The sequence below is a fragment of the Odocoileus virginianus genome, chromosome 2 (assembly GCF_023699985.2).
Source record: "Odocoileus virginianus isolate 20LAN1187 ecotype Illinois chromosome 2, Ovbor_1.2, whole genome shotgun sequence".
Classification (NCBI taxonomy): Eukaryota; Metazoa; Chordata; class Mammalia; order Artiodactyla; family Cervidae; genus Odocoileus; species Odocoileus virginianus.
The window spans coordinates 97,228,392-97,245,196 of NC_069675.1; the positions used below are offsets into that span (position 1 = coordinate 97,228,392).

Below are 16,805 nucleotides of genomic sequence, written 5' to 3' on the forward strand. Positions count from 1 at the left end.
GCCAATGAGCAAAAAACTGACTCATCTGAAGACACCCTGATGCTGGGAAAGATTGAAGGTGGGAGGAGAAGGGGACGACAGAGGATGAGATGGTTGGATGGCATCACCGACTCAATGGACATGAGTCTGAGTAAACTCCGGGAGTTGGTGATGGACAGGGAGGCCTGGCATGCTGCAGTCCACGGGATCGCAGAGAGTCAGACGTGACTGAGCGACTGAACTGAACTGTCGTTCAGCCTCTAAGTTGTGTCTGACTTTCCGACCCCATGGACTGCAGCATGCCAGGCTCCTGTGTCCTCCACTATCAGCCAGTTTGCTCAGATTCACCTCCACTGAGTCAGTGATCTAACCATCTCATCCTCTGCCGTCCCGTTTCCCTGTGAACACTCCCATCCACACTCAAGATGCTGCGTAGATTTTGATAAATTTTTTTTGAGATAAGACTGGTATCCCTCACTATTCCTGGACACAGCTCCAGTCTTGTAGGAAAAAGACAAAGAAGTAACGAGTCAGACAGCTTCAACATGACTGATGTTAATAAATGAGCTTCTGTGGTCTTGGTTATTGGAAACTGATCTCTTCCTTATTAATATGGTCCCGCAATGGAGAGGAAGATTTCTCCATGTTCTAGAATGCAAACAATGTTTTAATCTTTAATTATATTCTCAATTTCAACTCTTCTGGAGAGTGAGAGCCACCAAGGCCTAGGATTATTTCTTTATTACACAGCCTCTCAGTGGTATCTAATGAATATTGTTACTTAATACTTGCCAGTAGGGGGAAGGGGAATTTCGTGAATCTCTACTTAAGTTTTGATGACTTTCTGCCAACCTCAAGGAAACTTAAAAGCTGCAAAGTTCTCTGTTTCCTTTCAGGGACACTCAGAACAGCCAACAACACACTGGCTCTGCTCACAAGCCCAGGCCCAGAGAGTGTCGGCCTAGCAAATAAGCAATCTGGAAGAGGGGATTACAGGAGGTGATGCTGTGTATTTCTAAAACTCCCGGCAATCAATCTGTTTGCTTCTCATTCATGGTATATTAACTGATGCTTTGAAAGTGAAAAGTGAAAAATCCTTAGTCACTGTCGTGTCGAACTCCTTGCAACCCCATAAACTGTAGCCTGCAAGGCTCCTCTGTCTGTGGGATTCTCCAGGCAAGAATACTGGAGTGGGTTGCCATATCTTCCTACAGGGGATCTTCCCGACCCAGGGACTGAACCTCTGTCTCCTGCATTGCAGGTGGATTCTTTATCATCTGAGCCTCCTTTGCTCAGAGACAAACTAAACTCCTATGAAAAGAGATGCCAAACATTCCTGTTCAGGGCTCCTCTCACCATCTGAGTTGAAGCACTTAATATAAACCTATCAACATACAACCAAATGTTGCCCTCAACAAAATATCAAGATCCTTGGGAGGCAAAACAAAGCCCAAGTAATCAAGAGAAGGGTGAGGTACCTGCAAGGAAGCAGGGTCACAGTAACTATCAAATGATGGCTAAGTCAGGGCTTCTGTAATAGCAAAGCAAACACAGAAACCCGGAGTTCCATCTCTGTGCGGCTGAGAAAAAACTCACAGAAAAGATCTGGAAAAACCATCAACAGGAGAGAGAATGGTGTCATGGCCAGGAAGCTACAGGAAGAGACCCAGGTTTCGTACACTCATCCTGGCAAATATTTGCCTTTCTCGGTTTCAACATCAATGACTACAAAGAGCGGGCCCCTCGTTCATCACCGTCGCCCAGCATGGATCCGTATCTCCCCTCTGCTCTCCAGGTCTCCTGGCAGTTTCACATTAAGCAAGAGACAGTAGGAGCCTCTCCGTTCGGAGAGCAGAGGCAGCGCTCACCACGCGTCTTCGAGAGAAGCCGGTCACCCATAACAGCACCGGGTGGGATTTCAAGTCCAAGACCTTCTTGGTCTTGGTCCTAGTGTGCAAGGCGGTGGCAGGAGATGAGCCTCTTTCAGTTCAACTTCCAGAGCCCAATCAGTGGCCATACTAAGACAATCTGCTGTTCAGACACTGGAACCCCAAGGTGGCTAAGCAGTGTCATTATGCCAGTGACTGCCTCCATCGGTGGCGTTTCTCCCCAGCAACACTTGTCCCGGCATGTGGTTTGTCTGTGTCGTTGTTACTCAAACCTGAGGCAGGTCATCCAAGAGCAGGAGCAGGAAGTGAAGATGCCCCACACTCTCAGAGGTACGAAACAATACTGAAGCAGACGCCAAACGGTGAGGAAGACCCACTGGTGGGCTCCAGAGAACATCTAGGAATCCTATTCAGCAATAAAATGGAGCAGAGCACTGACACACACAACACAGATGAATCTCCAAGACAGCACGTTGAGCAAAAGAAACCAGGGAGAAAGCGCTGTGTTCTGCACGACTCCGCCTACGTGGAGTGCTACAAGAGGCAAAACTAGAGAACGGGGATCGGAGTCAGAATGCTTGTTGCCTGGGGTGGTTGAGAAACTGGGGACAAGTACAGTCAACTCTTTCAAGGAGTTTTGCTGTAGAGAGGAGGGGGGTGGGGAGATGAAAGGAGGAGGTGTTCTCCCAGGAGATGGGTCTGGGGCTCGCCCATTTCCATTCTACCAAGAACGAAGCAGGAGAAAGGGAACACGGACAGGGTGGGAGAGAAACAGGAGGCCCCTGGAGAAACACTTGGGAGCGGGTGAGGGGGCACTGGACCCAGTGAATGTGCAGAAGGGCTGCTCTGGGCTGCGAGCAGGGCCAACGCATCCCCAGTGCTGAGAGGAGGCAGCCTGTGAGGTGTCCTTAGTCTCACAGGCAGGGCCTCTTCGCAAACCGTAAGGTGATACACAGGAACCGCCTGGTGTCACAACCTCCAGCAGGGGGAGGGAGGCAGCTAATACTTTTAAAAATAACCTTTCTGTAAAACAACTGACTTTTTTTCCCCCTCAAACCTAGGTGAAACCTGGAACTTCCCTGGTAGTTCAGTGGCTAAGATTCCGAGCTCCTGATGCAGTGGCCCGGGTTCAATCCCTGGTTGGGAAACTAAATCCCACACGCCAGTGCAGCCACATAAATGAAAACAAGTATTTAAAAAAAAACCCGAATGAGATCTACACGTGCGAAATAAGAACACACAAGGGTCTTTCACCTCTGATGAAAGCCGGGAGTCACACTGATTGTGTGTGACTTGGCCACGCTGCCACAGGAGTACCCGGAGCAAGGTCTCGGAGAGCTGAAGCTGCCATCCATGGCGGCACAAGGAAACATGGCGCCCGCTGACGCATGGGGATCTCAGGACGCAAGTGACGGGTCAGCCAAGTGCAGCAGCCACTTCCGACTGAGCCCAGTCCTACAAGGTCAAAGGCAAACAATGTTTACCCAGCAACGGGGGATACAGCCTCCTCTATGAAAATGACAGCGTCTATCCTTTTGCAGACTTAAGAAGAACACTCGGCAATCAGGGAGTGAGGTCGCTTCACCAGGGCCTTCTGAACGCTAATACAGGATCACAGATCTTTCATCATGAACAGCATCTTGTCTCCTTACAAGCGTCTTTGGAGGGGGAGAAAGATATGAATCATTAATCCCACAAATCACTAATCCTCTGGGAACGTGAGTTGGGGGGTGAGGCGTGGAATCTTGAGTCTTCAAAGACTATTGCTTTTAAAGCCAACTGCATTTTAAAAACAAACACATCAATGATGGTACAAATCTCCTGCATTCTTGTCATGACTATGGTCTCAGCGCACTCAGGAAGAGGCTTTGGGGCAGCAGCTTCCACGCCACCTAACTGCTAACTCAAGCCAATGCAGAAACCCAAGTGCCTCCACACTAACAGACACACAGAATTCTAGGGGAGGGCGAGTGAGGCGGCCGGCCCCTGGCCCTTAATCGCCTGCTCCACTGTTTAGAAATAAACCCTTTCCTCAGAGTTCCGTAGGCCTACACAAGAAAGCTCCTAGCTCTCCACAAGGAAGCCTCCCTCCCTCCCGCCCGGCAGCGGAGAGATTCGGTGAAGTCTGGTCCCTGTGTGGCCTTTCTTAGCACTGCCATGGCCTTCTTGGGCACATGAGGATCCGGTCCTTAGGACCTGGCACACTCGACTATGATGCTGCAGTATGGTCATCCCTTGCTGCTCGTTTGTTCCTCTGTTTCTACTGAGCGCATCCCCAAAGCCAAAATCCTCTTATTTATCTCCAAATCCCCAGCTCAGAGCACAGAACCAAGCACCTGCAGGCCCCACGTAAATATCTGCTGAATAAACAAGAGAATGGGGCTCACGGGCCCCACCACCCTACTCTCTGGGCAGTGTCTCTCCTCTTTGGCAATCGTGGTGGTTTTAAAATATGGCTACAAATGTGGACACCCCTTCCTTCAGAAGAGAGAGCCTCACCCCCTCCCCATGAACATCAGTCAGACTTGGCGGCTCATTTCTAATCCATAGAACAGGTGGAACTGATGCTGCGTATCTTGAGGTGAAGCCATAAAAAGGACAGGCCCTGCCCGGCTCACCTTCTCTGAGTGTGCCTGCTCTGGGAGAGTCACCCGCACGTCCAGAGGACACCCAGGCAGCCTGTGGAGAGGCCTGTGCGCGGAGGGGCAGGGGTCTCCCACCAACAGCCAACACCAAACTGCCTGCCACGTGACTGAGCCACCCTGCAAGTGGCCTTTGGACCCTGGTCCAACTTTCAGATGACTGTGGTCCTGGCTGCGACCTGATGGCAATGTGATGAGAGACTCTGAACCACGTAACTCCCAGGCTCCTGACCCACAGAAAATATGGGCGATCTTGTTTATTGTCATTAAACCCACTAAGTCTGGGGGCAACTTGTTTTGTAGCAATGGATGAAAATCAGCAACCTTGGAGCATTTAGGTGCTATCTTATAAGGGAGTTCAAGGGATTTCCTTACAAAGTTTATGGTCATACCATGCTTATAGTAAGAATTCTGTAATGAGGAAATGTCCTATACATAAAACCACAACACGGCTGATTGACAGGCAATTTTAAATACTCCATGGGTCAAATTATACTACCTTAAAACCTAACAACTACAATAAATGTTGGGATGTGATACAGAACAGTATCACAGGACAGCTCTTCTTAAAGGCTGGTTTTTGTTTTTAAAAATTATATATTACACATGCATAGGGAAAAAAATCTAGAATAGCCATCAAAACTTTAACAATAACTTTATCAGGGTAAAAGCATTATTATTTTTTCTTTTTTAATAATCTTTGATTTTCTTCAAAATCTACAATATGTATATATTACTAGTTTCTTTTTCTTTTCTTTTTTACAATGCATGATCCAATTAGGTCAGCAGCTATGCCACGTAACTGGTATCTACTCCTGACAACTAACACAGTTAGTGGCACATAGTAGGTGCTCAGTAAAAGCGAACAGAATGTCCTTTGGTTATAGATTCTGCCTACTGGACAGTTAGTCTAAGAAGGGATGTCAGGATAATGTGAATCCACAAAGCTCAAGGATGTGAAAAGGCTGCAGTCAATTTTCACAGGAAAAGAGGCTACTAAGTATAGGAAATCATTTCAACACTGTATTCTTAGGGCACGGTAACCACTTTTCTCTTTGAAACTAAGTATTTTGAGTGATTTATTATAAATTTATAATGACAGCTGTGAACACCCATTTTTTTTTTCTTGGCATGAGAACAGAGTCTGTTGATTGCCTTGCTGCTTAAAATAGTTTCTAAGTGTCCTCATAATAACATGTCACCTGTAAATAGGTTTCAAGCCAATGCAAATTAACAAATGGTGAACAGATGGACTAAGAACTGACTTTTGTCAGCAGAGAGTTAGCAACAAACACTTCTGGCTCCAGTCTTGTGGGACCACTAGAAAGTCTTTCACTTCTCACCACGCATCCTGCCTCAGTAAACAAGCCACGCAGGGAGGATGACAAGTTATAGGGCCCATTAGGCTTCTGAGAGCCAAAAGTTGAGATGTGCAGAATTGCCAAGTCAAACATGTACTAAGCATCAGACAGAAGAAGCTTCTTGCCAAATGGTGAAAACTCCCTCTATCCTGCATCACTTGAAGAAGCCGGCCCTGCTGTCTCTGGAAAGGATGGCACCTGTGTGTGTGGCAGACAGAAAGGAACTTGCTGGAGGCCGGCTGGTTATGTTCATCCCACCCTGGAAGCAAATGCTACTGGTGAAGAAAACCTGAAAATCATACAAACGGTGGGTCAGAAGCATCCACTGGCGAGAGAAGAGGCCCCCCCAGAATCATCCCCTGTAGCTTTCCCAGCTCCTCACTGGTCTCTCTCCTCCCTGTTCTCAAGTTCCCCCGTACCGCCTCCTTGGGGAGGCCTCTGACCACTTGTCTTAAGCAGCCTCCCCTCCTTACTGTTCTAGGTGCTCCCTTCAGAAGCACCTACCATAATCAGAAATTACTGTGCTAGTTTATTTATTTGTTTAGGGCTACTTGCTTTTTGCCTTTTCTCCCCAGAAAATCAAAAGCTTTGGGAAGATGGGACCATGTCTGTCTTGCCTGTGACTGTATCCCCAAAGCTGAGGACAGTGCATGGCAGACAGGAGGCATAATAAATATTTGCTAACCAAACATAATATAAATGAGATCCTGTGTAAAGGCAAACAACTGAATGTCCCCTGCCAACCCCCTTTAGACTGGAAACTTTTAAAATGTAGTTTGTAACTGAGGATATAAAGGAAAGAAGGTAAAACAGGAGAACAGGCTGAGCTGGGCAAATGTGTTTAAAAATCAGGTCAAGCCTTTGGGAGGCAGCACCCCTTCCAGGGGAGTCTGTGTGTGGAATGGAAAAACCGCCAGCAAAGACTGGTGTATTCAAGTTCTGATTCTACATCAATGAGTGAGCCATGGCCCTCAACTCCTGAGGTTTCGAGTAAAAGCCAACCCAATGGGTGGAACAACTATGGCATATTCAAAGGAATACTATGCAGCAACAAAAAAGAACAAGCAATCTAACAGATATTATGTTGAGTGAAGACAGCTCATATAAAAGATTACATACTGTGTGACTGCACCCATATGAAGTTCAAGAACAGGTCAAATTAATTGTTCAAAGAAGTCAGGACAGTGGTCAACTTAGGGAGGTGGCAGCCTGTGTACAGGGTGGGAACGGAAAGAACCCTCATGGAGTTCTGGAAGTGGTGGCCAATGGCGTGATCCAAGCGGAGCTACCCCACGTAGACACGTGAAAAAAACCACCCATCTGAACGTATATTTTACAGTGTCTGCTCTCTCTCCTACTGGGAAAAGGAAGAGCACATATATTACTCTCTTAAAAAAGAACAAGGGAGCCCGGCACTGATTTTAATCCCAGTGCTACCAGATTTTTTAGACGGCCTGCAGTTTATCAAAACGTGCTCCTCGGTGGTCTCATTTGTGAAATATGGAGAATTGCACTCACACTCTGCCAACTCTGGGAGTGTGAAAGGAGACAAAGAATAAGCCATGAGGTATCTTCAAGTCCTAGAGACACACACAGAACAGGTAAACTAGGAATTGCATTATAACTGCTTCTTTGAAGACCTATGCAGAATAGGTGACCTACAAGTTTGGTCTCCAATCTTAACAGAAACCTTTTTAAAAGAAAGAAACGATCTTGCCAAAGTGAGTTTCCATTAGCCAAAAAGCAAGCACAAAGTAGAGTTCACCCAGGACGAAAGAACTTTTTCCAACCATCACTCACTGAGGCGGTAAGACGAGAGTCGTGGGTTGAGCCTTTGGTCTACGTTTAGCAGACACTCCCATTTGGTTAGCGGAACGTTTCAACGACTGTTGATTCAAAAGGCCAGATGCCAGACCTGCGTGGTACTGCAACTGCAGAGGAAAACCAAAAAATAGCATTTGGTAAAAGCAGGGCAAGGGCTATTAAACTATCAATACTCGGTACATCTCACCAGCTCAGAACATTTTTAATAATTTCAAATATACCCACTAACATCTTGCTTCAAGAAATGTATTCATAGGAGGTAATCAGACAAACAGGAAAACAAACATGAATAAAGTTGCTCATCATGGCATTACAAAATGATAAAGAACTGGAACCAATCTAAATGCCCAATAATAAGAGGGAAATTGGGTAAATACATAAAGAACTTTACAACATCATTTTATTAAATTAAAAAGAAAAAGGTATTGTAAACAAAGAGGCACTTAAAAGCATTCTCTAGGAGGTTAAAACATGCTCTCTAAAAGGTTAACAGTGTATTTCTGAGTAGAACTATGGTAATTTTTTACTTCTTTTTTCACTTCTGTTCACATTTGCTTTATGTAAATGATTTTAAAGCTTCTGTCATTTTTAAAAAAGAGGATCCAGTGGGTTTCCTTAAAAACAAATTAGTTCTAGGAACCCTTGCTACTGTCATGTCTTGCCTGCAATAATAAAACATATAACTCATACTCCACTGTGGTCAACAGGAGCACAACAAGCTGATCATAAACAGATTCAAACACACAGCTGGGCTGCTGTTCCCAGTGGTTAAGATACAAGTATCGATCACAAAAATAAGCACAGGAACATATCTCATGACAATGTACACAAATGGATACAGGCTCACTAAAGAGAACTGGCTGCAGAAGTTAATTCCACTCCATGCACATGCAATTGGAACAATACAAGTGAGGAAGCGGCCGACTCTAAGCGGGCTCAGAGCCAGCATCATTTGCTTTGTTCTGGACAAACTGCTGAGCATCGAGGTTACTCAGGACAGATCATTTTACTTCTCTAGACTTTCTCTACTGGAAAAGAGAAATAATACTGCCTAGTTCTAAACCAAACAGGACTTTAAAAAAAAAAAAAAAAACCTTTACTGAGTTACAATTCATATAAAATAAAATGCATACATTTTAGGTGTCCAGTGTGGTGATGTCTTGATAACATACACCTGTGACACTGCCACCCCCATCAAGACACAGACAACCTCCATCACTGCAGAAAGTTCCCCTGCGCCCCACACAAGCAATCTCCCCCTGCCCTCAACTCCGATCATCAGGATCTTTTGATTTACAATACAGCTCATCACTCTCACTCGTTAAAAAATGAAGCTTATCTCCAATTTGACATGTGACAGTGACACCCATTTTCCTTTTTAAATCCTGTACTTTTGTATTTTAGATGTGAAGAGTTGTCATCCATCTCTATAACAAAATTATCCTTGAAAGGTATCCCAATTTTGAACAGATGTAAATAAAACATTCAAATGTGAAAATGCCAAGCTAAGAAACTTGGATTGAGACCATTTATAACATCCAACATGTTTCTTTTTCCCTCCTCAAATTAAGCAAGGTCTTTCAAACATTTATTTAGAATTAACTGAATATACAAATAGCAATTCATTCTGTAGCTCTGAATTTCTTTTCAAAATGCTCTTCCACAGCATAGATTTCCTTTGCAGAGTAAGCTACATTACAGCTCATGGTAATGAAATTGGTGACCACCATATAAAAGGGGTTGGGCCCTGGATGAAAAGGGTAATAACGTCCTGAAAAATAAATGGCCTCCTGTAAAGCCATTGGGCTGCACACAAACACAGAGTGAAAGAAAACACAACCAATTGAAATGATCTGCTTCTTGAAAGTGGCTATAAAAATGAAGATATCCAGTGACCCAGGAAAGACTGAAATGTCTGTGTTTGGAGCATCCATATTGCTTTTTAACAGGCTCTTGATTTACTTGGTCGACTTGCTGTGGGAGCCTTATGGCCGCACAATACAAGGCAGAGACAGACCACACTCATAACAGAAACGGAGCTCTTTATCTTTCTGGCTTACTTCGCTCTGTATAATGGGCTCCAGTTTCATCCATCTCATTAGAACTGGTTCAAATTATACAGAGCGAAGTAAGCCAGAAAGATAAAGACCATTACAGTATACTAACACATATATATGGAATATAGAAAGATGGTAACGATAACCCTATATGCAAAACAGAAAAAGAGGCTCAGATGTATAGAACAGACTTGTGGACTCTGGGAGAAGGCGAGGGTGGGATGTTTCAAGAGAACAGCATTGAAACATGTATATTATCTAGGGTGAAACAGATCACCAGCCCAGGTTGGGTGCATGAGACAAGTGCTCTGGCCTGGTGCACTGGGAAGACCCAGAGGGATCGGGTGGAGAGGGAGGTGGGAGGGGGGACCGGGATGGGGAATACATGTAAATCCATGGCTAATTCATTTCAATGTATGATAAAAACTACTGTAATGATGTAAAGTAATTAGCCTCCAACTAATAAAAATAAATGGAAAAAAAAAAAAAAGAAACGGAGCTCTTCTCGAGGTGGAAAAGGGGGGCATGATTTGGCTCTAAAAACTCATCGCAGGCCAATGAATTTTGCCCAAATTTATTTTTCTGCTACAGATTTCTTAAATGAGAAATCAATGGAAGCAAGGGACAGTACAAGTTTGAAAGACAATGTTTCAAAATGTCAGCTACTTGGGTTTCGATCCTCCCCACCAGAATTTGCAATGACTGCAATATGCATGGGGCTTTATGGAATTAAAGGGAAAGACAGCTTGGCAGGGGACCCTCCTGGCTCCAGGAACCGTCTCTCCTTCTGGCTCTCCTTCTCCTTCGTATCTTATTAGGGTCCATGCAAGCTCAGCCATTCCAGCCCTGCTGACTCTTTTGAGTGGAAGAGTCCTGCTAACTATGCAGAGTGGCAGGGTGATTTTGCCCACCTGGCATCATTCTGATCATTTGCTCAAACAAACAAAACCCCCCAAACAGCAGAAACGCATGCTAGCTGCTGTCTGTCTTTCCCAGAGTTCCGATGAGACTTCTACCATCTTGGATGCTCTCAATGTATGCCACACCCGAGAGCACATGGAGATGGAAGGAGTTTTCTTCCCCCAGAACAAAACCTGCCCTTGAAAGCTGACTCACAGTGATTAAGCGACATTTGTTAATCATATATACAGTTCCCAGTTTCCAGGAACACAGCTCCGACTGTCAAGATCTATAAGGGGCCCATTAAATATTTACCGAAGCATCTTTATAATGGGAGAAAAGGTCAAAGTTAATAAAACTGACAGGCAGCTCCTGTCCAACTGGATTTATACATTATTTAAGCACTAAATACTCCATTCCATGAAACACTGTGTAGATCTGCAAAGACTCTTGAAAAATGTTCACTCAGCCAATGGTTTTAAAACACCAGAAGGGAGTTCAGAGCTAATCCACAAATTAACATTAAGAACATATCACTCCCTCAAAATACTGCCATAAGTGTTCAATTACAGGTTCGGTAATATTTTCTATAAAAATATATTTCAATAAACATACTTAGCTCCAAATGTCTGTGGCATGGAAACAACTCTTATTTCAAAAGGCAACTTATCAAAGTTATAATGTGATTTTTCTATCCAAGATCATTTCTCCACTAACCAGCAAGAGTAAAATGAAAGTGGGAGAGAAATAAAACAGTCCATTCTCTGAACTTCCACATCTCGCAGCTGGGGGAATGGGACTGTTGTGTGGCCAGCTGGGGGGAAGGGGTCTTTATTGACTGCTGCTTGGCAGTCCTAGCTATTTCCATGTTCTCTGAATTTTGACAGCAAATTTCTCGCTTCCAAGAGAAACCTATCTATTCATGTCAAACTTCCACTTTCTATAACAAACGTCATATTTTTCAGTCAGTTCTCAACCTAAAGCCTTTTCTAATCAATTATACCTACTAATTAGCTCTATGCCTGCGATATTTTCAACACCTCATAATGATCTGAGGGAAACACCACTTTGAATTAGGAAAACCTTGATTTACTGAATAAATGCTGTTTTAGTAACATTAGACATGCACAAGTGTGGAATGTGATCAGGACCTGGTGAACTCCAGTGTACAGACTAAGAGCCTCTAGAATGTGCTGCTGGACCTGCTACTAATAAAAGCTGTGTGATCTCACATGGCTCATTTGCATTATATTTTCTCCAAGGAGCCACCAAGCTCTGAAGTTTAATTCCAAGCTCTAGGCTTCTGAAGACATCACAAGGGTATTTGGTCTCACCAAAAACTGGTGAAGTAATGTCCCTACAATTTCACACAACAGCAAACCCTTTTCCTCTGGATAGCCTAAGGTCTTCATTTTTAAAGTCCAAATTATTGAGGCTCAAATCCAGGTAGCTTTAATATGCTTCAAATTACAAATGACAAAACAGACTGAGAGGAAAAAATATGAAAGGAAATTATTTAAAAAACAGAACTCAAATGCAAAGTTTCTGATTTAAATCTCAGGTTCAGAAAATAAAGTGAGCAATGGTCCCCTTAGTTAGTCCTTCAACTGGTTTTCCATGTTCCACACTGTTCTGAATGCTCTACCTGCTCCAAGGTAAATAAAGGGCATGTTCTGCAACAGACAGAAGTTTGAGAAGAAAACAGGAAATTCATCACACTTATCACATTCAATATACCAATTAAGCCACTGGCATTCGATCAGACCTAGAACTTAAAAGCTGATGTGTTTGCTAGAACCCCCCTGGCATCCGGGGTACAGCATCTATTCATAAGCAACGTGATCCTGCCCGTGCCATATGGCCTGAATCCCACTTTAAGAAAACTGACATTCAAAAATCTTAAAATTTATAAGCCAGCTCAATCAAGGTTTGATTCTTCCTACCATGAAAATTATTTTCTTTTCCATCAAAGGCTTCTTTGGGGAGGTGGGGAACAAGTTAAAAACAGCAATGACAGAGTTCTCCTTAACCTTAAAGGCATTTCAACTCCATTTTTAAAAAATCACTTTACACAGAATTACATATAGATTCTCCTAAGAATGCTAGGAAGACACATTGGTACTTCCAGTAACTGAACCCTCTCAATGAAGAATGCGACAGAGCCAAGCTATGATAAATTCTGGCTGCCTTAGCGCAGCGGGCCCACAAGAGAAAAAGGAGAGATCAAGGACTGGACAGCCCCACCCCTCCTCCCTGCACAGAGCCCCTCTCTGTCTCTGGGACGTGGCATCCAGGTAGGGGGCCTGCTGTTCTTTCCTGGGCCAGGAATGAAGCTGGCCACGAGGGAGACACACGGTGAGGACACATCCTTGTTACCACTGATAACCCTGTATTCTCTGCAGCGTGTAGGGTAGTGCGTTAAGAACAGGAGATGCTAATGAATTTGTCAACTGATAAGTGGGCTGGCCGACTGGTGAAGCTGCCCTGGCCTGGCCTGTGGCTGGAGCCAACCTAGAGAACAGAACGACTCCATCAGACAGCCCTCTCGAGGCTGGTTTCTAACAAAAGCAGACTCTCAGCTTTGCAGATGCTCACTGTCATGACAGAGCCACGAAACAGCCCTGACTCCCTCTTATTCTAAATGCTAAAAAAGCAGGTACGTCAAACCCCTCTGCAGGCTTGAGCTCAGGAAAAAGCCTTCATAGGAACTGCCCTCCGATTGCTTCAAATCACAGAATTATAACGTCAGAGAGGAGGCTTGGAGAAGCCACCCTCCACCTCCACTCTATCCTACATTATGGGAGAGGAGACTCCGATCTTAAAGAGGTCACCAGCCCAGGGTCTCACACCAAGCCATTCAGGGTTCAACTCACATACTTTGTCCTGTTGTTTTACGCGTGCTGCATCTTTTTAACCGCAGGACCTGGCATTTGTTATCACTGCTCAGGCCGTGAAATGCAGCCCTTCTTCTCAGGCCAGGAACCAGAGCTGAGGGAAGGAGGACAGAACGTCGCCAGCATTTGCCGGCTCCTGTCCACTCCCTCACTCTCACCTTTCAGCGCTGATCTGTCACATGCCTTTTTCTTACTACTGGGTCATGTCTAAGGTGGGGAGTTTGGGGAAGTTCTAAATGCTCTCATTTTATGGTTTTAATACCATGCAGAAACAAAAAATTCAAAGACAAAAGAATCGAGAAACCACAGACACCTCAAGATAGTAAAAAACCTAGTTTCTAGACTCAGCAGTAACACATCTGACCTTCCTAGCAGCCTTGACAGTGTTCTGATGGGGCAACTGTGCTCGTGGAGTGCTTCACAGGTTTTTATAAATCATCTTATTGCCCAGGAGCAGCCACATGCATAACCTGTTTTTACTTGGGATTCTCTTTGAGAATTTGTGTAATACATCATGACAGTAACAGGCAAGGACATCAGCCATGGAGGACCACTTCCCCTGCAGAGCACTGACCAGAACAGCCAGAGCCGGAGGGTCTAAGGGCACTGAACATCCTTCCAAGAGGCGAGAGCACGCGCCAAGCTCACGGCCCCAATCCAGGGACATGCGACACCTGGATCAATTCACGCCACAAACACCTGGGTCGAGCCACACGCCTTGAAGCTGCCATATGCGTATGCGGCACTGGGGGGTGGGGGAGGCCACTGTGAGATTCTCATTCTCATACTTAGGAGTCATATTTCTCCTAAACCATTAAGCTTTCAACTAAAACCAATATTTGTGCAAAACTAGGAACACTTCTTCACCACTCTGAGTTGCAAAGACCTTTGCCCCTCATTATTGAAATGTGTTTTGTTCCCAGCTAATGAGAAAGAACCATGTATTACAATAAAGCTCCGTTTCTTCTTTTGAACATAACTCTAAGGAAAGAAATAAGCAAGGGTGCCTGGTGTTATCCGTGCCAAGGAAAACAGCTACAGAAAAATACCATATATCTAATTGTTTTGCTCAGGTTTTTATCTAAATATTAGACAATGATATTAGCTTCTTTTCTCCTTTTATCTCCTAATGCTTCTTTCAAATAGCCAGTATGAAAAAAAGAAAGAAGGAAAGAAAGAAAAACATCCTCACATTTGAGCTTTTATGGGTAAATGATCTCTTTACTTGGGCAAAACAGCATCAATAAACCATAAGAAGGAAGCCTCCAATTTATTTGCCCATTTGTTCTCTACTGGGAAGCTGGGTTCAGGCCTTTCAATTACCATGAAAGCAGGACACCAAACTGAGGGACCCACTTCTGCTCAACTGTGGCATCATTTACATCCCGAAGGCCATCTGGGTTTCTTTCTTCCTGCATGTGAATCCTCAAATGTCCAGACTTTAAAACTGTCAAAGAAGTAAACCAAGAGGACGGACAGCAGCCTTTTTCTTTCTTAAATATCTGTAATGTTTAGGCCTGCTTAGAACTGTTCCTGTGGAATGTTTCAGAACTCACACCTTTATTAATAGGCCTTTCTCCAAACTGCTTTTGTTTACACTGCAGCTGTATGCATGTTATCATACTTAGAAGATGCCAATCAGTCGGAAGAGTTATCACTCAGATATCCAAACAGATTCACTAAACGGTAAACTGTGAATGCAGCTAAAAATGGAGGGAACATCCATCACAGGGACCATTTGTAGAGGGAGAGAGAAAGCAGACAAAAGAAAGCCAAAAAGGAAAGACAAGCTACAAACACTAACAGACCAGAGTGTTGCCCATCTCCTGTGAACTAACTCACATTTCACACCAGGCTCTCAGCCTCTGTACCTGAGGGGTCCCAGAGAGCAATTCACAGGCTCACAAGGATCTTGGGGGAAGGTCACAGGGCCACTTAGGAAGATGTAGGCAGGAAATACAAACAGGATCAAGGCAAATCTGACAGCGCACTGATGAGGGCATCCTAGCAGCTTATTAACGGACGGTGACAGTGAGAACACGCTCTCTAAGAGGACAACATGGTGGCAGTCTTGCTCACCTGCATTCCGATTAGAGGAAGCAGTCCATGTCAGAAGGGCCATCTGTAATTAGGCTTGAACCACCCTAGAATCACTATCCATTCACACACTACACTATATCCTGCAAACACAAAATGTATCCTAGACCTTCCTCCACTACTGACTAAAAGAGAAGCAGCAGAGGAGAAGCACACACCTTGGAATTGGCTTTGTATTTCCACCAGAAATGCCAGATAGTAGTTTTTTATTGCATACCTGGGTCAGAAGTCTAAATCAGATGGCTAGAATTATGCCTATGGTCCCTTCAAATGCTGAAATTCTGTATTGTTGTATTTCTCTATGAAACTGCAGTCTGAACTTGCATTGGTGAAATTTAAATATGCTTATGAACACAAATATTGTACCAGTCACCAAAAGCCTCCACTTCAGGCGTTAAAGGGGGAAAGGGCTCTCTGTGATGTCTGCTGCGGGTGTTAGGTAAAACCTTACTATTGCTGTTGAGTCACTCAGGCGTGTCCGACTCTTTGCAACCCCTTGGACTGCAGCACGCCAGGCCTCCCTGTCCTTCACCATCTCCCAAAGTTTGCTCAAACTCATGTCCATTGAACCAGTGATGCCATCCAACCATCTTATCCTCTGTCGCCGCCTCCTCCTACCATCAATCTTTCCCAGCATCAGGGTCTTTTCCAATGAGTCTGCTCTTTGCACTACGTAAAACCTAGTGTGCGATGCTGGAGGCCCAGCAAGTAGCACACGCCTGTTGACAAACACTAGTTCGTTAATTCTCCCCAAACATTCATAGGTGAGGTCTGTGGGAAGAACTGAATATTTCCATATAATAGGTATGTCCCTGGCTATTCCTTTTTTCCTCTTCCTCCCCTTAAAGAAAACGGGGGTGGTGGGGGTGGGTTTCCAACTAAGAAATGAGTAAAGTGACAACCACCGGACACTTCCGTTATCTTGATTCTAGCCACTGACTTCTGAGCATTAATTCTTTGCCAAGTTATCACTGAAAAGACTTCAGTCAAGAAACTAGTAAACATGATTTTTTTAATATGATCAAACTGATCAATTTAAAATTCCGATTGGATTATTGTAAACTTCTTTTACAGGTAGAAAAAATGATTCCTATGTGCTCAAAGTTGGCTTAGATGTATTTGGACAGTTTAACTCTTCCTTTATCTCATGTCATGAAATGCT

The 16,805-nt window shown here is 44.3% G+C and overlaps 1 protein-coding gene across 1 annotated transcript in view; it reads right to left on the reverse strand.

The window, feature by feature from the left end:
* Positions 1–16,805, reverse strand: part of MED27 (mediator complex subunit 27) — a 222,344-nt gene that overhangs the window by 143,260 nt on the left and 62,279 nt on the right. The window contains exon 3 of the mRNA XM_070454851.1: positions 7,672–7,802. Coding sequence (XP_070310952.1) covers positions 7,672–7,802 — 131 coding nt within the window. The remainder of the gene's footprint in view (positions 1–7,671; positions 7,803–16,805) is intronic.